General features: G+C 44.1%; 1 protein-coding gene across 1 annotated transcript; it reads right to left on the reverse strand.

Moving 5' to 3' along the window:
- Window positions 1–1,969: 1,969 nt before the first annotated feature.
- On the reverse strand, window positions 1,970–21,575 carry gpd2 (glycerol-3-phosphate dehydrogenase 2 (mitochondrial)). The gene is made up of 17 exons (XM_072379754.1): window positions 21,460–21,575; window positions 19,252–19,358; window positions 16,048–16,219; window positions 15,835–15,959; window positions 15,651–15,748; window positions 15,405–15,568; window positions 12,473–12,637; window positions 12,211–12,355; window positions 11,493–11,686; window positions 11,094–11,228; window positions 10,837–11,012; window positions 7,422–7,553; window positions 7,177–7,335; window positions 6,747–6,859; window positions 6,558–6,636; window positions 6,364–6,462; window positions 1,970–4,464 (listed from the first exon to the last, which is right to left on the reverse strand). Exons 2-17 carry the CDS (start codon window positions 19,351–19,353, stop codon window positions 4,339–4,341), a joined length of 2,184 nt encoding a protein of 727 aa, XP_072235855.1. The 5' UTR covers window positions 19,354–19,358; window positions 21,460–21,575; the 3' UTR covers window positions 1,970–4,338.
- Window positions 21,576–23,261: the final 1,686 nt, after the last annotated feature.

Below are 23,261 nucleotides of genomic sequence, written 5' to 3' on the forward strand. Positions count from 1 at the left end.
AGAAAAGGTAACAATTAATAGGTAACTAAATGCTCTTGAACTGGGAAAAAAAACAAAAGGTTTTGCTAAAAATATCCACGAGTAGGTTGGATAATTTCAGGAATCAGACATGGTGGAATCCAATGCTTGACAAGAATTTATCACAAAATGATTAGCTTTTGTTTCACAGTAAGTTTTTTTTTGTCAGGAATAAGAGCAGATGTAGCTTCTCAGCACTTCCTATGTTCATTTATCCCTCTACTGATATGCCAAATTAATCATATACTGTCACCATTTTCTAAATGACTGAGAATTTAAACAAAACTCCTACAAATGCTAATAAAATTATTACGAAATATTAAAATAGTTGACTTTAACGACAAATAATCCCTGTAATAATCCCCATAATGCCATTCTTTGAGTACTGTTGCTCAGTTTTCATTCCTTTTTCACAGGCGCTCACAGCCCTTCTTTGCCGATATGACGCCAGTTTTGAGTGACGCTCAAAACAGCAACAAAGAAACACACAATGCTCAGCGAGCAACCAGATATGTTTAATTAGATAAGTGGTTTTGTTTCTCTTTCACCTCCAGACTGACTCACAGTGTGGTTACAGTGTTGCTGAAGAGGAATACGATTCTCTTTGAGCCTGGATAAAGCTGTAATTTCATCCAAGACGATCAAACATCAGGAAATAAATCGTGCTGCCCACGAGCGATTACTGACGGGCGGCGCTGGCAGCTTGAAGTGTCCACAGTGTGGAGGTATTGTAGTCGACCTCCCATGTGACCACACAATGACAAGTAACAGCTACAGGGCGGAAAACCTGTGCGGTGACTTCGTTTACAGCACGAGAATAAAAGAGGCCAAAGAAAAGGCAACCATGAAAGCAGCAAGGAACAGTGGAAAAAACATTTGGAGGAAGCTCCACGGCTTAAGGGGCTACTTAGTGGAAGCAAAACAGTTCACAGTCACTGATACAATTAAACCTTAACCAGGAAATCTAGTTTAAGTCACGCATCTGAATCTAAACGACGATGTTACGCAGCGTTTCCTTCCATTTGCCAGGAAAAAAAAAGCAACCAACAAACACAATGGACAGAACTGTAAAAGTGAGTTTGAGTGACTTGTTTATTGTGGTTTAATTTCCTGGAACATAAAAAAAAAATATATATATATATAAGGTGATGACTCATCCTGCACTGGGGGGCGTAAACTTATTTTGCTGACCAATGAGAGCAGCCTGAGCTTTTTAAGAATGAGGGGTTGCTGGATTTTTATAGATCTGTAAATAACCTGTAAATAAGTGAGGAAATCCATCTTTTTTTTTCTTTTTTTAAAAACAACATATTGTTCTCTTTCGTTCAAACAGTCCAACTGCTGATATTTCTGAATTATGTGTAGAAATTTCATCAAAATGGACGGAAAACTTGATAACAGAAAATAGTTTTTATATATATATATATATATATAATAAAGTTATAGGTAGTTATTCAACTTCTTTTCAACAAAGGCCAAGACGGAAAGCCACAAAAATGTTGCTTTCAGCACTGGGCGAAAACGTCAGCATCCGGAAGGCTACATTCCCAATAATGGTTAGAAGCTAATTCTTGATATGCAGCATCTGGGATCGCAAACTTCCGATTCTTGTCGCTCTGCTGCCCCATCCCAGCGATCGCCAGCTGGGATGGGGCGGATCCGAGTACTGTGGGAGTGACTGGAAATATCTGATATCCGATGAGACTGAACTGTTTCCCCCGCCTTTATCCAGAGGAAGGCTTGATCCACCCGTACCTCGTATAGGTAAAGAAGTATATACTTTATTGTGGTTATGTCTTCTTCCAAACTATTTTTAAAATTTGGGAGAAGAAAATCTGATATATGATCATGAATATTGATTACAGGGGGAAAAGTGAAAATATTAAAAGTTAAATCCTGCTTCGTTTCAACAGTCCCAGTTCCAAAAAAAAAGAGAATATTGCAAACAACATAGTTTAAAGACTTTTCTTTATGTAATAAATGTTAAATACATACAATATGTGTATATTTTGAACATTCTGCTGAACGTGTAGTTTTGTGAAAAAGGTCGAGTGTCATATTGAAGGCACGTGAAGGCACAAGTCATACATTCATACAATGAGGTGACGTTTTTGCATAAACAATAAAACAGCAGCTAGCATGCAGGTTTACAAACCATCAGACAGGCTGGATGAGGAGTATTAATACAGCATTTAAAATCTCTGCTCTGGACCACCAGTACAGAAATAAGAGAATAAACCACTTTTATTTACATCATTTAAAGCACGTAGCATCTGATTTTACCTATTAAAAATAACCCATATTCCTTGTATAATCATTATTCCTTTTGTTGTATTGAAATTGAAATGAAATCTCAAGTAAAATAGAATGAGCTGCAGTCATAAAATGAATAAATAATCATAAAAAAAAAATATGTAACACTAAAGCTCATAAACCCCGGTATCAGCTGCAGGTCGCAGGCAGTGCAATAGATAGATTGAGAACAAAGTAGAGGGGGAAATGTAATCCCAGATCAGCTTTTTACCCCAAAATAATTACTCAGTGCAGTAGGAGTGCTTTAAACATGCTTTGACGCATTTATGATACATTTCAAAATAGCAAGTTTTTTGAGAAAGTTTATCATTTGGGGCTTTTTACACATAGCCTTCCTTGAAAATGCCAGCTATTTTTAACACATCCGGAAGCTTATGTTGAAAACTTTCCTTTCAATTTGACTGACTTGATGGCTCGCCTGCAGGTGAATGCCTGTACACATTTTGATATTGACGTAACGTTCAAAATATGGCAATATTTTTTTGCTTTGTTGGCTCCCTCTACAGTTTTAGGAGGTAACACCACTCTCGTAGGGAAAAAAAAAACTCTCTGCAAGCACCACACTAAGAAAGAGTTATACGTGAATTTACTGACACGCAAAGAGGCCACAAAGACACCACCAAGGGCCACCAAAAATGCCAAGTCAAAAGGTGGGGTAATGTTACCCTTCCTGTTTGTTTGTTTGTTTCTGTAGTTAAGCGAATGTCTGGTAGAATCTCATTTCACAAAATCTCAGATTAAGCATTAGCTCCGTCAATGTAATATCTTAATTGTCAACATGTATTTGCTTTTACGCATAGTCCAGTCTTTCAAACTAATAACTTAAAAAATTCAACAAAAAAAACGATATTGTTATTTGACGTAAAAAAAAAAAAATCAGTGTTAATCAGTGTTAAAGGGGACCAGTTATTCTCTAGCTTGTTTTCTGTCATATTTATAACGTTACAGTATTTGAAGTTTACATTAAATGTGTAAAACATTTCGATTAAAAGGGTGAACCCTGTACACTAAAAAAAAAACGCAGGTTTTCACCTTTTTCCTAAAGACAGAACAGCTCACAAAACAAAACAGCAGGTTACCAAAACCTGACCAATCAGAAGGCAGGGGGCTTTTAGGGGAGGAGTCCTTAAAGAGACAGGAGTCATCAGCTTGTTTCAGATGAAGTGAACCGAGGGTCTGCACATAGAGCCAGTAAAAGATTTTTTCTTTAAAAAAACCCATGTCATTTTACATTTTTTTTTTTGTCTCAGTTCTAAATGGAACAGAACTGCTTGAGTGGAGTCCAAGAATAAAAACATCAAGTTGGAGAAGAGCATGGGTCCACTTTCACCTTCAGCCACGTATGTATATGCATTTTTTGCCTGAGATGGCAAATTCATGTTTATATACTGTTACAAGCTGTATGCTTTAAATAAATCATGGCTGAATTGAATCTAGAACAGGTGACATATACATCCATGAAATTCCAAAATAATATCAGCTTCAAGCAGCAACTAAAACCCTTTTCACACACACAGTATTAAATATTTGTGTGTTTCAGGAAAACCTCTGATTATTTTCCAGGAAACAGCTGTCTGAGGGGACGCTCCCCAGTTTATCTCAGAGTGATAGCAAATAACATTTGGGTTATTATTATGATTATTATGAAAGCTCAGCTGACCTCTGAAGACAACATTTACAAAACAATCATTATCAGTCATGATAAAATGGAGTGTTTTAGAAACTAAGAAGACAACAGCATGAAGATTTAGTCTGAAAGATGGTATAAAATATTTTGTGCTGTCAGAGGCACCAGATGTGGACAACAATCACACCTTCTGTTTGACTTCAATCATTCGATACCCTTTAACCCATAACACGCCAGTGTGTTTGATTCCACCAAATTCGTCCTGCTGCGTGCTTGATTGCAATATTGTCATTCAAAATAGCCCACTTTGCATACTTTTTTCGCCTCCTCTGCCATCATTGCCACCTTCAAAGATGCTCACGGTTTTCTCCACATCAGGCTCAGACTCCACCCCCGCTTCGGTCCACCGACACCGGCCCTCTCATTTCCAGAGTCTCCTCGGCTGTTTTCATGAGAATGGCCAGGCGGCTGTCTGACACTTGTCCCTTCTTCACGGCGCTCATCAGCTGCAGCGGGAACAGCAGAGAAGACGGTACACAGCGTGTTGGACAACAACGAGGAAAGGTTAACTTGTCAAAGAGAGGCGAGCTGGTTTAATCGGGGAGAAAGGATCATCTGTGGGGCGATGATAGGCCTGTCTGATCAGCGTAACATTTCATGTTTAAAAAGTTCAAATGAAATGACCTTCGTTTTCACGCGAAAACCAGCGTTTCTGCACATTGACGAGGGCTGATGTTACTCTGTTTCTCATCAGTGTTTTAATGATGCGACTCCGTTTAAACCTCCACACGGGATAAAACGACATGACGGCTCCCCAGAAGTGAAGCGATCATCTCCACCGCCCCCTGGTGGCTGCTTCAGTATACAGCGGAGATTACGAACATTACCGTCTCTGTGTTAGCGAAGTGGACACAAGCCAAACTAAAAATTTGGTCAATATAATCATTGGAATGTTAAGTACTCCTATTACAGTTTCTGTTTCAAATTTAAGACTCGACCATTTGGAAAGATAATCAGGCTCTATTGGGCTTTCCTTTACTTTGCAGCTCGACACATTTAGTCAAAGTGTTTTGGTGGCATTTGAAAAACAGCGTAAAATCCGTAAAATCTAAATTCGTGCAGCTTAATGTATGAGGTTTAGCAGTTTTTTCAGGCAGGGTAACAGTGCTGCTTTCCCACCAGTAAACACAGATTTATCACAGAGTGGACAGCAGCGGATTTTCACTTTCAGCTGCTCGTTCCTCTGCTTGTCAGCTGGTCCCCTGGCTGCCCAAGGCACGGCAGACAGACCACTAACAAAGGTTGTCATCTGGATCTCCTGTAATGACTCTTTTCAGGACTTGTGTGAGAGTAATTCAACCGCAGGCGGACGCGGGACCCTCGGGGACGCTCCTCGGGCCTCGTTTCACCGGTCGCTGTCGGAGACTCTAATTAGCTTCATCTGTCATTCGTCTTCATCAGACTTCACACCTTCTTCATTCAGCAGCAACGGACTCTAAATGTGCGAATAGTTTGCGTTCCGGCTGTGTGGGTTACGTAGGAAAGACTGTGGTGCATGAACGACCGACGTGAAGTCTGTTCATGTTTGGCTTTTTGATGCTTTTACTGCATCATCTGTACAAGCGCTGCGAAAACATTGTTCCTTCTCTCTGCACCTGAACTCTGTTTTTCATTTGTTTCAGGTTCAATTTTCTTTGAAAGAGGCTGAAAAGTTGGCGTCTTTGAGAGATCTTTACGGCCTCAACGAGGTTGCAATCCAAACTTTGACATTTCAGTATCGGATTCACATGTGAAGATAGATTTGATGTTAACATTTCGGGGAGAAAACTGCCCAGCTAATAATTCAAAATAAATCACTTAATATTACCATTTCTTTGGCTAAAAAACAAGAATATCTTGGAAGAGCATCATATTGCTCCACTTAAAAACGCTGTTTGTCTCGGTTAAATTGAATTTTTTTTTTTCTGAGGTTAAACATCCAGACAAAAGAATTCCACTCAGGCCCTTAAAATCGTACAGTTTAGAATTGTGTAAATAATAGTTTGCTTTCGCTATCGGCTCTTTATAGACAAACTGTACTGAAATATGAATATGAAATATATCTGTCTCATTTTAAAGTGGAGTTTCTGGAATAGAGCTTGATGTGTTTCTTTGTGCCTTTGACCTTTAAGGTTTTGCCTCTGGGCTGAGCATCCCAGTTTAGCTGCACTCAGTTAGCTGCAGTAAAGAAAAAGGATTTAACTACCAAAAGGAATGTGTTAAAATATCAGGAATCTCTCTTCCTGTTGACACCCGTACAGATAGCCAGCACCGGTGCTTCAGCTTGTTTGAAATGCTTTTGTACTGCTTACAGATGCGGAATGAAGGAGCTCCACATGTGACCAAAGCTCCCGCTCGTTACGTACCTGCAGGAACTCATCCATTTCAACTTGGCCGTTCTTGTTGAGGTCCACCTCGTTAAGGATTTCATGGAGCGCGTTTTCATCAATGTGGATATTGATGCTCTGCAGACAAGAAAAAACAAACAAGACCCAGGATCAATGACCTGTAATGAGGACAAGTGTGTGGAGACGGAAAAGGTGGCCGCAGAGAAACTCACTTCTAAAACCTGCTGGACGTCAACGGTGGTGATGAACCCTTTACGCTCACTGTCAAACTTATGGAAGCGCTTCTTGTACCTGCCGCACACACGAGCACTTATCACTGTTAACATTCCCTTTGCAGCTTTTTTTAGGGCGAGTAAATTCTGTGGATGAGCACTTCTTAAAAGGGGAAGTTTAATAACTACCTGACAACTTCCTGGTAGTCCAAGTTGATCTCGGATGTCTTGGTGAGCTGCTCAGAGCGAGACCTGTAGCCCATCTCGTGGTACAAAAACTTCTTGGCTGCCTCAAGCTCCTCCTGGATTTCACATTAGAGACAGAGAGCGGCAGACAGTGTTCTCTTCAGTGATGTGAAGTGTCACAAATGCAGAGAAAACACCCCATTTTGTTAGTGGTAGCGTGGCTCTAATGTGTGTAATAAGGCCACTCGTTTACAAGGTGCACTCACACACAGGTGTGTGGACCTTCCCCAACTGCACTGATCATAAGAGAATCACTGCCTTAATACATTTGGCTGGTATCAAAGCATTCAGCAGAACAAAAACTGGTGCAGTTGATTCCGTCATCTCTTCTGGTTTAAAAAAATAAAAAATACAATGAGCTGGAGTAAAGTACCGTTTTCTTCTCCTGGCTCCAGTCCAGCTCTTTGCCCATGATCTGAACGATGCGAGGTAGGGCTTCGTCCGCTGCCTGCACGTTCAGGAAGCCCAGGCGTGTTCGCAGAGCGATGACGTCAATGGCGGTGCAGGCGTACTCCTTAATGGCGTACAGGATCTGAGAAAAAAGACGCACTCTAAGTGAGATTCCTCAGACACACGGCCGGACAAGCTAGCCTTCCTGCAACGACAATCCCGCTTTACCTCAGCCTCGATATACGGGAATTCAGACACCAGTCTTTTGCCCACGATGGGCCACCTTTGCCCGGTGACCTGAGCCATTTTGGCCACGTCAAACGCCTTTCCTCCGTACGTCGCAGCAAGGTGTTGGGCGACCTGTTTGCAAATAGAACATTTTGATTAGCGGCCGTGTAAACCGAATGAGATTCTGCCCGATTTCACCATTTATACACCAAAGCATCTTGTTTTTAAAATGCTAATATAGCTGCAAAAACAAGTTGATTAAATCCTTTCCCGCTGCCTTTATAGTAGTGTGTTTACCCTCAGTCCTCTGAGGGCTACAATGACCACTGTTTCTGATAATCCTGACTGATAGTTGGCTGAGTTAATAACAGATGTCAGCCCCACACGTCAGGACTTAAAATGAGCTGCAAACTACATTGCAGATGGTTTAAATAAATGCATTTGTCTCTTTTTATCCACAAGTAGTTGCTGTTGGTGTCAGAGCCTTTAAGTGAGACGTTACTAACATTAACTGGGCCCACTCTTGCAGCCACGACTGCAGCACCCTCAGTGGAAACCAGCAAGTGCATCCAGGTGTTTTTTTTCCCCTATTAGTGCTAATAAATATCCAGGACGACTACTACTTATTTGACGCTGGACCCTGTGTTAAAAGGACTGTAGTCACAGGCTTCAAAGTGGTTGGACACAACGGGATCATTTTAAATAGTTGTATGTAAATTCCCAAATATCAACTTTCCTTTCTTGTTAAGTTTTGCTTTTACTGTAACCCTCCTCTGCCTTTGGCTCATCTTCAGGGAGTAACAACATGTGATCATCCTCTTGAGGCCCTCGAGGCCTGCTGGTTTTAAAACTTTCAGGATGTGAATGAGGAAATGGGTCTGATGTGGTCCTAAAACTGTCCGTCAGTTCAAAATCCAATTACTTGGAGGCTGAGGGACTGATACAATGACAATAATAGAATAATATTTTTGAAAGTCGACAGTTGAATCGCATCCTAATCTGTCTTGATTCAGTTTGAACCACAGATGCCGTGAAATATTTCATTTTGTAAAGGCACCACGGCTGCACCTTTTATAAATGATGCTTCTGCACAGCACTACAATGACCGGTTAAACCATCTAAGGTGCACTGGCAGTTCCTGGTATTCCGATGATTACTCGCCCCTTCTTTGTAGATGAACAATAGATGATGGTGTCACTTTATCAATGAGGTGTCATATGTTTACAGGACACACAGGGCTATTTGCTATTCAGATCGTTGGCTTGCCGATCATTTGAAAGGGCAAATGCTGTCCAAATATCAACAGTGACCTTTTAGGGATATTCGCGAGAACACAGGAGCTGCTGCAGAAGCCTCTAATGAGGAGCGAGTTTACTGTAGGTGCTCGTCGCCGGAGCAGTTTTTCCTCATGAAACTATGTTCTGCTGCGCTTAATGAAAATGAACAGGCTAATTATTGGAAAGCCGGCGTGGAGCTGACGTAAGTCAATGTGCCCTTACCTACCGCCATTGATAAATTGGACAGCACTCATTGCTCTGCAGCTCGAGTCCAGTCTTCTGCGTGGTAGAAATGTCAGCTTTGTAACAGCAGCAGCTTTAATGTCAGCGGCACTGCTGCTGCACAAGAGAAGTGAGTCTCCCTGAGCTCCTTTATAGGCCATTTTTGTACCCGATTGTGTGTCTTGTAGTTCTTTCCAAACCTCTCTATCTTAATGGGTAGCTGCTCTTAATGAGGCAGTAATCTCACAGGGTTTAAAGAGTTTAAATGTAAACTGGCATCTCTTTTGAATTATAGCGCCATGTCAATCAGTGGCAAGGAAAACCTTGTAAAAAAACATTTTCCAATCATCTCCACTCCTCCTCTATCTGTGCAGACGTTTGGGATTTGCTAGTTCCAGCATCCTGAAGTCCAAGTAAAGCAAATTCTGAAATTTGCATGGAAAGATGAAGGGTGTGCTTGACAATATTTACAGAAAACATCAGAAAACAGAGGAGGCTCAATAGAGACCAGTTGGAGAGGTTATCTAAGGCAAGCAAATGCAGACCCACTGCTAAATGTAACGGTCTGAGAAGACCTACTTTAGCATTGAGCCTCACATGAGCTAATCATGCTCCGTAGCGGTGTATCTAACGACTAGCTAGCAACTGTTCTTCCTTTACTGTGGAAATATGCTTTCACTGGACGCTAGGATTTGCAGAACGTGGGTTCTTTAATTAAGTTGATGTGAAATAAACAGATGAAGAAGAACTGAAACATTTGTGTGAAGAGCGAAGCTGATCCGCCGCACTCCGGCTAAGGCAAAGTTAACGATCTCGGATCACGGTTGTTGCAGGACTGTATATCCACACACTGGACTTAAACGCTGTGGATGTTCAAGTGCTGTGCAGCTACTGAGAGAACCAAAGTTTCAGTTGTAATTGCGGTCAGTGGACGCTTGGTGAATTAATGGTGTGCAGAGCCACAGTAATAAAGAGCAGAGGATCACCACCAACACCTGCCCCATTTTTTTTTTTTGCCTAGTTCTTGTAAAAACTTTTACCAAAATGGGATTAAATTGATAAAGAATATTAAGGAATATAACAAAAAAAATTATACAACAGACTATTATCCAAATGAGGACCACCATGGGAGCATTATGGGGTTTAGTATCTTGGTCACTTCGACATACAGACTTGGTAATTGGGGATCAAAATAGCAATTACCCGATTGAAGGACAATCCTTGGCAGGAGACACCTACCATGATAATGTAAGTAGCACAATGTAACAATGCTCTTAGTTCACAGCTTGATATTAGTAGTTCAAAATATTTGAACTACTAATATTTGAACTATAAAATTGATTTTGATTCATCTGAATATGATCAAACACTGCAGCTGTAATCAGAAATACAAAACAGAGGAAATAGCCCAAATTAATTGGACTGTAAATGCACTGTGGAACACTGTAGGTGTGTTTCTGTATTTTGAGAATTGAAAATGAAAATGTCCTGAAGTGAAAATGAAAAAGGAAGTTTAGATAAAAACCTCATGTTCTCTGAAGTCAATGGAAAATTTAAAAGGCCAACGTATAAAACAAATGTCTCCACATGACACACTACATTGAGCCAAACTGGTCAGGTCAGAACTGGTTTGGAAGCCTGCTGGAAGCAACTTATTCATAGGAAAAATAGAAGCAGAATAAACCACCTAAAAAGGTCAAATCTGAGACTGCAAAAAAAAAAAAAAAACTGCTAACGTGGGGCACCACAGGTTCAAATCAAGTTCAGAACGATCAAAACTGAGCTCACGTTTGCTCAAAAAGGGAGGAAGTTTGTGTTTTTCAACAGAAAACCGGACCAAACTTTTTATTTAGTGCAACACGTGATGTTAAAATATTCGATCATCCAGCCATTTTACAACTGCACAAATGTCTGACCTCCTTCTCCAGGCCGTAGTCCTGCACCAGGCGGATGTAGAGAGTCGGTGCCCAGCCTTTGGCTCCCTCCAGCATCAACCCCACAGTCCTGCAGGGCTCGGCCGTGAGGCCATGAGTTTTGATGGCTGCGTCCAGAGTCTCCTCAGCCATGGACCTGTAGGTAGTCCACTTCCCACCTGAACACACGAAGCGCTGCATTAGAATCACAGACAGTTCACGGCCACTCGTCATAATACTCAGACAGAGGTTCCGCTGACCAGCGATGGTGACCAGCCCGCTGTCACTGATGCTGACGATGTGGTTCCTGCAGATGGACTGAGTGTCTTTGGAGCTGGGGTCTGTCACCAGGGGTCGGATGCCGCTCCACGCCGCCAGCACGTCTCCCCTGCGCACTGCGGACACCGAAAAAGTCACAATTCATTCAGCGGCACCAGAAACAAGCCAAACGGCCGAGGATTTCTGGATTAAGGTGAGCGGGCTTTACTTTCTGTGGAATTTACTTCACATTTCTACCAAACCAAAGAAAAGGACTGATGAAAAGGACAGATTTCTTTGGGAACATATGGATAGAAAACTGTCTTGGAACATTAAAAAAATAAAAAGATACAAAAGGCAAACGCAGATCATTGATATTGGACAGACAGTGGCTCCTGTACCTTCTACATCGGCACTCAGATAGTTCCGGACCTCCCTCAGGATGAAGTTTATGTCGTCTTCCCCTGGGATTGGGTGGGCCGTCACTTTGGTGGGGGTGTCGGTGGTTCCGGCGATGGTCATATTCTCCCAGGGCAGGAAGAAGATGACGCGACCATCGCTCGTGGACGGATCGAGGAGACCCATGTTGTCGGGACTGAATGAGAGACGTTTTATCATTAAAAGAGTAGAATTTGTGGCTAATCAAAATGGAAGGTGCAGAGAAAATACTGGAAAATGGTATAAAAGAAAGAAAAGATGGCATAAAGAATGAGGAGAGGAGGGGGGGAAGCTAATGGAAAAACACAGATATGGGGAAGGAAGATGGGGAGGCGGGGGAGGTGGGGGGCAGATAGCGGGCAGGATGAAGACGAGAAAGGAGGAGGAGGAAAATTAGGTGGTTGGCATTTCTGTTCAAAGGGCTCACACTCCCTCGGGTTTCACTCAATAAGCTTAGCTGAACTTTAAAACGTCCGACTTCAACAAAACCACTCTATTGCTCTGCTGTATCTTAACCAGAGAAGACCGTCGTGCGCATGTAAGCGAAGGTCAGGTGATGGTTTAGCTCGCTTAGAATTTACACACAGGAATGAGAAAGCACTCGGTGTGGACAAATCCATGCATATGAAATAGCATAACAAAAAGGGGCAGATTTAAAGCGGACGCCGCGTGTCGTTGTACCTGTAGTAGCCCGGGATGACGATGTGAACGCCGGCGCTCGGCTGGCAGATGCTCGCCGTTTCCTGGTTGTCCATCTTCCTCAGCGAGTCCGTGAAGGGTCCAGTGGCATTGATCACACACTTGGCCTTCACATCGAATTCCTGCCCTGAAAACGCAGACACAGATGATACATTAAGGAAAAAAAAACCCAAAACCCGCTTCAGGGACTCTCAAACGCATCAATATTCAGATAAAACCACATTTCGGCTCGGCGTCTCCTCACCTGTGATGACGTCCCGGCAGCGGGCGCCGCGCACCTTCTCCTTGCCAGTTTGAGGGTCTTTGGTCTTCAGCAGATGAACCACCTCAGTGTAGTTGGCGACTGCGGCACCGTAGCGGGCGGCAGAGAGGGCGATGGCCAGGTTCATGCGGGCGTCATTATGCTGCCCTGAAGAAGACGATGGAGAGGAAGGGCAGGAGTCAGGCACGGGAAGAGAATAAGCTTCAACCAATTTCAACCAGACCTAAAACGTGGGCACGGTTTGTTTTGTTCAAGCAAAAAAAAGTAGATTTGCTGTGGCCTGCTTGGACAAAGCACACATTTAAGAAGATCAACTCAGACTCGTGAAAGCTGGTGGTTGAAAAGAAAAAAAGTCTTTTAATTCTGCGTTGATTGCAGCCCCAAAACGTGTTTTACCCTGTAAAAAAACCTGTAAATATGCTCTAACCAGTATGCATGAAATGGATGACAGATCACAGCACAGCATCTTTTGGACGTGTATTCTTCTGTATTAACCTTTTCAGGCAGGTCTGACGCACATTTCGGTAACATTCCCCTGTTTTGTTGGATGTTCACACATAAAACTTGTTGCTCCTCAACCAAGAATTTACATTTCATGAAGCACTCAGTGAGGGTTCAACAGATGTTTTGTAACGTATAGAAAAGTATCTTCTTCGCCTAAACCTGCAGAAATCCTCCTCATCAGGTTACTTGGAGGATGAGTTGTCCGTTTGAGGTCTCCCCTAACTTCCAGCTGCTGTACGTACAGCAGCTAAACGCACCACAGTGGCATTTTGAAGGCATACGCGCGTGCAACACACCAGCAGCTGAATCAGTTTAAGGGGATTATAAGAGGCCGACACGTTTGCTGTCCAGAGCCTGTGAGAGCGGAGGAGCCTGCGCTGTCGTCAGTGGCAGCAGCTGTAACCAAGGCAGCGGGAGAGAAAGCTGCCGCTCCGACCGACGACGCTTCTCTGCACCGCCGGGAGAGAAGGTCAGATTTCTAAATGTCACGGGCGTGATTGCTCCAGACGGCATAATTGGAGAAAAGATGCCCCGTTCCTCCTCCATCCTGCCCCCCCCCCCCCCCCCCCCCCCCCCCTGGCCTCAGAGCAGAGGATGGAGGAGGTGGGGGGAGGAGGCGGAAATCAAACATATGCTGCTCTGCACCAAGAAGCTGCTCTTTCCCAGCCTGGAAATCCTGCGGCCAACGTGCAAGTCCCTGAAAGTGCGTGTTTGTCGTATTTATAGAAAAGAATCGCAAAATGGCATCTGCTGAAATAAAAACCAGAAAAAAAAAAAGCGGGCCAGGTTTAAGTTATTGTAAAAACTGATTTCTGCTTGTTCCAACGACACCCAAAGCCTCTGCGAGTGGCTTTTCATTAAAGAAAAACAAAGACAAAGGCCGCCTGTTGTGACGGAACGCGATGAGCCGATCCTCGCTGAAGCCGACAGTTAAAGACACATCGCCTGCGGTTGCGGGCGTTGTTATTTTCTCCGGCGGGAAGCAGAGGACGCCTGCAGCACGAAGCTCATCACACTCAGCTGGACGCTCAGCATATGTTTGCTTCTCCTTTGTACCGGACCAGGGAGCACAACCTTTACTGCCACGGGGGAGACGGGGCATCCTACCAGCCTGTCAACACTCTTTGTTCGGCACCAGTGGAGATGTGAGGGCCTCGGGCGCGACAGCATGTCTGCGGTCTGGAGTCTTTCATCTCTGCTTTGGCTGAAATCGTGCCATTTCTGCACAGTGCCTGTAGTTTTATCATTTATTCAGAAACAGAATGCAGGTGGCAAGTCGCCATATTTGGGATGTTATTTTCTAAAATGTGCAGGTGGTGCTGGTGCAGGTGTCAGTGAGACTAGAAGACCAGAGTAAAACACTCGGCTTGCTTGTTATCGCTGTTCTAAACCAGGACGGTACACAGAATGTCTTGGTTGGACGACCTCAGGCTTTCCACAAATGGAAAAAAAAAACAGTATAAGAATAAATAGAGGACTGGCAGCACCGGTGCATCTCAGAAAATGACCCGATCGATGCTTAAAATTGAGATATTTCCTCAAACTCGCTCGAAACCGGCAAAAATAAACTGTCTGATGCCAACTCCTCGCAACAAAGATTTCAGGAGCGCGTTTGGTGTGTTTGTAACCAGCTCAGTAGTAGCTACGAAACAATATAAATGGACTGTACTCCTACCAGTGCTGAGAGAGGGCGCCCGAGAGCCCAACATCTCACATAAGTAGTAATTTAGTAATAATAATACCACATTAGTCCATTACATACAGGGAAAAATCAAAGAAAAATAGATGCACCATGACTAAAGACAAGTGTAGAACAGGGAACACGCTGGAAGATGTAACTGCTCCTTACATTCAGCTCGGGGCGGTATTAGGATGTGGTCAGAGGAGCATATTGACAATCAAAGGACCCATTCAAGGAAATGGGATTTCATCTCATTTCATCATCATGTTGAATCTCTAAATCTGCCACTGATCAACACCATAATGTAATTATCATGAAACAGATGAACATATTATCAGAATGTTGGTAGTATCGTTGTGTTCAGGGGCGTCCGGTTCTCTGTCCATGTAAATCCAGACAAGTACAGAGGAGGCCTCAGCATGACAAAGTGATGGTGAAACATCTTCCTACAGTTAATGTGCAGGCCGGAGCTTTAGAAAAAAAGAAGAAAGAAAAGAGAAACGAGCGCAGTTTGTAGATGAGAACAACGTATGATAAATCCCGCTCCGCAGATTAGCGTGGAGCCATCACGGGGCAACATGTGTCATTTTTTGGGGGGTTTTCTTTGCTGCGGGGGAGGAAACGTTGGAAAAGGGCAGAACTGTCTCAGCTGTCTTTTCGTGTTTCGGGATAATAAAAACGAACGAGGCTCGGTTTTATACATAAAAGCCACGTGGGGGCGTGACTCACCGTCATAGTAGACGATGGCTCCCACGAGCCTGTCCTTCTTCAGCATGGGGAAGTGCTCCAAGGCCTTGGACTTGGTGAGGACGTAGCTGCTCTTCAGGCACTGGGCCCCGGCCACCAGGTCATACATCTTGATCCCCGCCCAGTAGTAAGGCAGCTGCCACCATCTGCCAAAGAACACGATCAAAATGAAGAGCGGTCAACTCAAAGCGTGCGCGTGTTTCTGCTCTTTCTTATTCTGACGCTTACTTGTAAACGGGGAGCATGATGGGTAGCGGCGCGGACAGGTGAGGCGCGATCTCCAGCAGGTTGGCTCGCTCGTGCAGGGCCTCTTTCACCATCATGTACTGATTTAGCAAAAACAAGAGACCAAATGAGACGACGAGGACAGAGAGGAGCGACAAAACGAGGAGAGGGTGCAACCCAGGGGGACCTGTTCGTAGTCCAGCTGCATGATGGCCTTCTGGAGATAGCGCACGCCACCGTGGATGAGCTTGGTGCTCCGGCTGCTTGTGCCTGAGGAGAAGTCGCTTCTCTCCACGAGAGCGGTTTTGAGGTCTGAAGAAGAAAAAAAAGACAGCAGGTTAATGAATATGGCATAAATAAGAGCGTGACAAGGCAATAAGCTGAGTGGGGGGGGGCTTACTGCGTGTGACGGCGTCTAAGGCACATCCTGCACCCGTGGCCCCTCCTCCGACAACCAGCACGTCAAACTCCTCTGTGCTTCTCAGCGCCACCAGCTGGGCCTTCCGCGAGGGAAACTCGTCTGCGTAGGGGACCTTCAGCTCGGCTTCTGCTGCCACGTGGGCCAATCGAGCCTGAACGTTACACACACACACACACACACACGCCCGCGGATGTGCGTTAGCGCAAACGCTAACTGTGAGGCCTTTGGTGCCTTTAAGAGTCTCCTAACGGTGCAGATAAGCGGGACCACGTGGAAAAGAAAGAAAGGTTAGGGAAAAAAAGGGAGCAACACTCTGCTTGAGATGCTCTTTGAAACATCAGAAGCACACGGCATTATAATCACCGCAGAGAATGGCACGTGATATAATGCATAATTACGTGCAATCACTTTCATACATTATGGATTCGCTGTGGCTGCGACAACCGTCAGAGCTGCTCGTTTGTGACAGTTTTTTGTCACAATTCACGGAAGAAAACTGGGCAACAAAAGGTTTGTTTTCACTGTCTGCTGCGACTCCATTGAGTGCCGATGGCTGCGATTAAATGATTCAAGCTACGGGATGTCGGTGGGTGTCGTCCCATGAACTGCACCCTTCAGGTTCCTCCCGACAGTCCTGCTGATTAAAGCCAGAACGTTCCGTTCTTCATTCGCTCGTTTGTCTTTGGTTGAACGACTCGAGTCGTCCTGCCCCAGGCCCGAGCCATGACACTACCGCTGCCGTGTTTCACTGAAAGGAAAAGGTTTTCCTGCCCAGAAGGCAGAGCTTTCGTTTCGCCGACTCTTCTACATTTCTAAACTTTCTCTTCTGCCCACAAAACATTTCTCCAGCAGCCTTCTGGTTTGTCCTGCGCCATCTTTAACAAACACTGTTCTTTTTTTGGACCCATTGGACTCCTTTTGGACATTAGCTCGTGTGAACATTTGCATGAGCTAATGTCAAAGAGACACCCAATTGGTTAGAAGTCAACACAATCTCCTTCGAAGTCTCCTTAGACTCTTAGAGAATCCAAAAATAAGATTTTGATGAGGGAGTGATGCTGACACCTGACTTTAGTACTCATGATGAAATCGTATCATATTTAAACAAGGATACGCTTTAATAAGTTGGAAAAAAATTAACTGGAACCTTATTTATTCTGCTGTTACACTCAAATAGTGCGTTTTAAACTTAATTTCTCTGAAGAAAATCTAAGGCTGAGACTGAGGAACTCAGAATGCCGTAAACTTCCATTTTATGCCTTACAATGATAGAACGGGCGCACTTCAAAACTGTTGGTGTTGGAAAGTGAGACGCCGCCGCCGTGCTTGTGATGTCTCTCGCCACCTTTAGAGTCCAAGCGAAAGTGTTGCTCCAGAGAAAACAGAAAGCAGTCACTGCGGTTGTGGAAAAGAAAGGTTAGAGAGTGCAGAACATGCTGCTCACCTTCACAAAAGCCCCCAAATAAACTCGTCCCGGTCTCTGAGCGTCACCCTCTTTGATTAGCAAAATAATTAATTTAAAGAAATAATCATCACTACAGTAAAAAAAAACACACACACACACAGCTTCTCTCTGATACGAAGAAGTGGAATTTCTCTTCTAATGAAATATTTATTCAGTTTCCTCTTTAGCAACTCAAGCTAAATGATTGCATCAAGCTGCTTTGAAGCCGCCGCGGCATTTGACTTGCAAATGGTAGCGGGCGTGTGCAATTTAGGTCTGCGCCCCGCAAACAAGGCCATGATATAATCATTGCCTATTTTTGAAGATGCTCGCAGACAAACACCGGCACAGAATTAAGCGACGGCGTAATCAAGTTAAGTCAGAGAGCGGCACAGCGAGGCCCACGCTAATGGCCAATCGGCCGCTGTCTTGAAAAACTTCCCCAAGCCACGTGCCCTTGCTAAAGGAGACAAGACGGACATTCATCTCATCAGCAGTGCAATTATTAAGATTAGAGGCATGCGTGATTACAAACTATTGTGAAAATGATTGTTTCATCAGGGTGGACTTCTTGCTTACCAATCCAGGCTTGGTTGAGAGGACGATGACGGGGCGAGAGGAGACGGTTTCGCACCGGGACACAAAACAAAGTTCACATTAGGTTGTGCAGTCAAACTCTGGCAAGTGCTGTGCTTGAGCGGCATGCCTAAAGAAAGCTGACATCGGGTCAGAGCAAACACAGCTGCTTGTCCACATCAATCGAAGGCGAGCCGCAGGGTTATTTATGCTCCTGGGAAGAGGGGTTTTTAGGCTCTTTTAAAGGCCACCAGCGCTTCCCGGTCTGACCAGTAAGGAGGGAAGACCTCTGACGTCAGCAGTCAGACACTGTTTAAACTTTGCCTGTCCCACCGGCTATTCAACAACAAGACAATCTGGGAAAATGTGGGATTTCTTAAGGGTTAATGAGGCCTAAAGATGAACACGGGAGGCAGATTAGACGCATCCATAATTTGACTTATTCACACAACAATCTGGAGGGAAAACACGTCTCCTGTCATCAATTAAGGGAAAGACATCTTACTTGCTGTCTTTTTGACTTCATTAGGTGGCGTTTTGACAGGACATAAGAAAAAAGTAAAAGCTTTTCTGCCTTTGAGGGAAAAAAACATGTTTCTCACGGTGTAGATCTGACATCTGAAAGCAGTAACTGTGGCTGTAATCTGCCTGTTTAACTCTCAACAAGAGCATCAGTATGGGGTGGGAGGAGGGACATAATTAACCTTATCTCCAAATACGCTGGTGACAAACCCTTTTATTTGAGAGAGAGAGAGGCCAAACACGCCTGTGGGGGAGTGTGTACACACTGAGCACAGAGGAGGAATAAATGGGCCGCGGGAACTTGCACAAGAGCTCAAAAACACTGAAATGTCGATAGTGTCGCGGTTTCTGTGCCACTCAGGGTGAAGTGCTGGCATGACTGTGTGCACTGAGGCCTCCACCCGCTCAACAGCTGGCAGAGCAGCCAATAAAACACATCTCAGAGTGCAGACACATTCCACGGTCTTGATAAGACATGTTCTGAAAGGCGTGGCCGACCTACAGAAAGGGTTGTTGTTATGATAGGAAAAAAGAAAAGTTGTCTTTCAGGGGTTCGGCTGAATCCTGTCAAACTGGATCAATAAAACTCTGGAAAATCCTCCAACAGCGAATAAACGTTTGGTCACAAATCAGCCGCTTACCTGCGTCTTCTTGTACTCCATGAGCTGGGACAGTCCGAACGCCACGGCCACCGTCCCGCCGCCCACGACCGCCGTCCGTCTCAGAGCCTTCCTGAACGCCATCGGCCCTGTGGAGGAAAATTAGGTGAAGAACGGAGGCAGAGCGGGAGCACCGGGGTTATAAAGCTCCGGCTTGACAGGTGATCATGTGTTGGAGGCATGCAAAAGCCTGCGGGGGAGTGAGTGACGAGGAGGGAGGAAGGGAGGGATCTGAGAAGCTGCCAGTCACCCTGACGGAGACACACGGGGATCAAAGTTAACTTGGGACAGCTGCTTGTCATAACGAACACACCCTGACATTTAAAACAGCACGTGATCGGACCAGGGACTAATTAAAAAGGTTTAAGGTGAAATGATTTGTTCGTTTGGAGCAGCTTTGAAGGTCGTTTAACCAAATCCTGTTGTTTTTTTTTGCCCCATTGTTTAATTCTACATGTTTTTTTACAGACCTCCTCTGTTTGCAACACTTTCAGTTGTTGATTTATCGGCTGGTTACTCTCTAAAGTGGCTGTTTGGCCACTAAATCGGCTGAAGAACCCCACGAAAAACTTTCCAAGAATCCAAGATGGCGTCTTCAAAGGGCTTTGAGAAAGCCAAAGTGCTCGTTTCCTTCCTCACTAAAGACAAAGAAAACCAACAACTTGTTTTTAAAAGGGAAACGAGGCCACATTTGTCTCATCTCCCCCACTGAAAAGGTAAAAACATGATGTCTTTAACAAGCAGAGAGCAGTAAATCTTTCATCTAACACCGAACATTCTCTAACAACGCAGCAAAAGTCACTCATCTGGACAGATCAAACGAGATCAAACTGCCCCCCGCCCGAATGCTGGTTCTTTTCTTTTGTAGCCAGTAAAACAGGCTGCTTGTGTGTTGCATTTCTCTCCAAAAAGACAGAGGCGACTCCGATTGCTGTGAGCTGTCAGCAACAAGTGGAAACCAAAGAAACAGTCGTGCTTAAAATGGACTCCTAAATGAACACATAATGAGTCTGGAACTGTTCCGGATACAGTTTCCATACCTTCATAATGATCGCGTGCACCATAATAAGGGGTATTTGACACCAGCCTGGACCTGGGCCTCGGCCCCCAGTATTTGCATACCTACATATAGAATACACAGGAATCCAGGGAGCTCAGAGAGGAGTTTGGAGCAGTTAACGAGTAACTACTACTTTGTGTTTTGGGACTTTTAGCCGAACAAGACAAACGATACGACCTCAAGGGGGTTTGCTTCCATCCCTTCGCGTGGCACAGAAACTCATAAAAGCACTGTGGCGTTTCCTCACGTGGTCATCGGGCTCTGAAAGAGTCATTCCCCGTGGAATACTGTTGAACACTGTAACGGGACTACGATTTAACATTGTTGAACGGATCGATCACGCCTACAAAACCCATTTTTAACCAAGAAACTACACAGAGGAACCGTCGCACCATGTTTTAAAGCGACCATCGTAAAGCCCTGAAATAGCCAGAAAGTGCTGCTTTTCCTGATGATGTTGCTGGAGATTCCTCCTTTCATATTCAGGGGGGAAATACTCATCCTCCACTTACATTATGAGTCAGCAGAGAAGGGGCTTCCTGGCTGGCTTGTCTCACAAGTACCACATGGCGAACTCCCATTGAAATCTTCGCTATTTTAAAAATGAATTTAAAAAAAGACCATTCTCCAGATGTTACTTTTGAACTCTCTTTGAGGAAACAGGTGTTTGTTTTAGCTGCTAAATATACCGCGTTGTATTACACTGTTATACTGGTGTATTATCGCCGAACGAGGGGAAGTCGGTGCTCTCCTATGCTGACATAACGTCGTGGATTAAGGAAGATGTGAGCTCGGTCGGTCGTTGTGGTCTTTAAGGGGAACAAACAACAAGCTTTGGCTTAACAATGAAGAATAAGCTGTACACGTTGTAAAAGAAGGGGAGAGGCTAATGGGAGAGGCGTATGTTATCTTGGTAATTATTTGATCGCTTATTAATAACCTTTACACTCGCATTATCCGACTAGCAGCGTTGTCAGTGTCACACAGTCACAGTAACAAAGGTAAACTGACAGATGTTACTCCGCGTTTTTGGCTATCTGCCAGGCAGCACACTGAACGAATAGTTAGACCGACCACAAAATATATTTTTTTAAAAAACACCTGGTGACACAACAAACATTCCCACTTACAGGATTTCTTGTTTTGTGGCTGAACAAAACTCGCTGGGGGCGATGTGCGATGTCAACTGAGGGCATCGGGTGTTAACTGGAACCGTCGCCTGTTTGACAGCGAAAACTGAACCAGGAAGCCCAAGCGCGAGCGTTGAGCGACGTCCCCGAGAGCCAATAGGAATCCGCGCCGCCACAATAAGCTGTCCAATGGGGTTTGATGAAAGGCGGTACAAAGTTGTTGACGTAAGGCGAGGGAAAGAATGCGCAGCTCTGATCTTCCCTACATCCTCCCGAGGAGATGAGAAGTGCCGCCAGCTGTCGTTTTCCTAAGTGTTTTACGACAGGAGGCACGCAGGGTAAAGGAAATCCTTCAGTAATCAGACAGCATAGGATGACATAACGTAGTATTTTATTTTTCTAAAAGGATATCGTTGTTTTAAAACTTTCGAGTGCTCAAGGATAATTAGCAACACGTGTTAAAGTCATTAAAAAAATAATGAATGAAATACCTGAAAAGAAATTATGGAAAACTAAATGGAATGGGGCAAAAAAGCTCAATACAAAGAGTCGTCAAAAGAAGAAGTGGCAGGCCTAAAAAAAGAAAAAAAAAGCTTTCTGTTGCAGTTGAACAGAATAGGACAGTGATGTCATGAAGAGTAAAGGTGAAAATCCAGCAAAGTCCTCACACAGGACCAGAGAGATACATCTGGACCTTCAGTTGATCCACTTCTCACTGAAGTGTCATCAGGAAAGTTCACCATGGAAGGGTGGCTGTCAAGAAGCCATTCTTAAAGAAGGGAAACGGGAAGAAACAGCTGAGGTGACTTATAATCTGTAGCAACAGGTTTTGTGGAGTGATGAATCCAAATCCAAATCCCAATCTCACCAGAAATGATCAAACATGGACATCTGTCCACTTGTCCAACACATAGTTTCACAGTCTGGACTTCAAAATTCTTAGATGCCAGCGTTTTTGTTGAATTCTGGCAAGTAGCATTAATAAAATAACCGCCATGTACTTTATAACATGTAAATCTAACCCTAATGCAGCTCTAACTTCTAACCACAGCCATTAACAGGTGGGAGTGAGGATATAGGTTGTGAAAGACAGGATGTGAATCTCTTGCTTGCCACCCACCACCTCAACTTAATAAGGGTCTTTATGTCCTCTTAGAATGGCTATCGTCAGTATCATCAGGCCAAAAATGGGAAAACGTCATCAGAAGCATGACAGAAGCTGTGTCGCAGTGTCGATCTGTGACAATGTATCATTTTTGGATCGTATTAGTGCATTGCGATGTATTTTTCCATGGACCAAAGCACGTATTTCGCATTCTGTTATGAGACCTTGTTATCCTATTCCAAGAAGTACAACAGTGGGTGTCTCCAGCCATCATCATTTCAGCCTACTGTATCGGGGTTTTTTTTTAATCAAAACTGATGCGGTGAATGCAGAAAAGTGCCATCAGATTGATAAATGCCCCCAAACTTAAACACCATTGCTGCGTGGGATCATCTTGACAAAGAACGGACCAGCCAGCATTCGAAGTGGAAACATAATTTAAAAGGGGAGGAAGTTTGGACTCTGTTGGAGAGAAAAAAATGGGGTCATTAAGCTCATTAGAATTGCACAAACTCTCCTTTTACTTTAAATACCCCATTCCCATTCATGTCTGCAACTGTTTTTGATCAATTGTAGCTTCTAATTCCAGTTTTTCTGACAATATATAGGGAAATTTGGGCTGGAATTTTGGGCCGAGAGTGAGAAAACAAGGAGATAATAGATGAAGAAATAGTTTTTATAAAGTTGCATGACGTTG

The sequence above is a fragment of the Leuresthes tenuis genome, unplaced genomic scaffold (genome assembly GCF_036924035.1).
Source record: "Leuresthes tenuis unplaced genomic scaffold, fLeuTen1.0.hap1 SCAF_1, whole genome shotgun sequence".
Classification (NCBI taxonomy): domain Eukaryota; kingdom Metazoa; phylum Chordata; class Actinopteri; order Atheriniformes; family Atherinopsidae; genus Leuresthes; species Leuresthes tenuis.

Excerpts from the sequence above, each read along its gene's own strand:
- gpd2 (XM_072379754.1), bottom strand. The coding sequence starts at position 19,353 with ATGGCGTTCAGGAAGGCTCTGAGACGGACGGCGGTCGTGGGCGGCGGG. Across the intron at positions 15,960-16,047 it reads CTTAGACGCCGTCACACGCA|ACCTCAAAACCGCTCTCGTG; the intron begins GTAAGCCCCCCC and ends TTTCTTCTTCAG. Across the intron at positions 11,229-11,492 it reads TCTGAGTGCCGATGTAGAAG|TGCGCAGGGGAGACGTGCTG; the intron begins GTACAGGAGCCA and ends CGGTGTCCGCAG.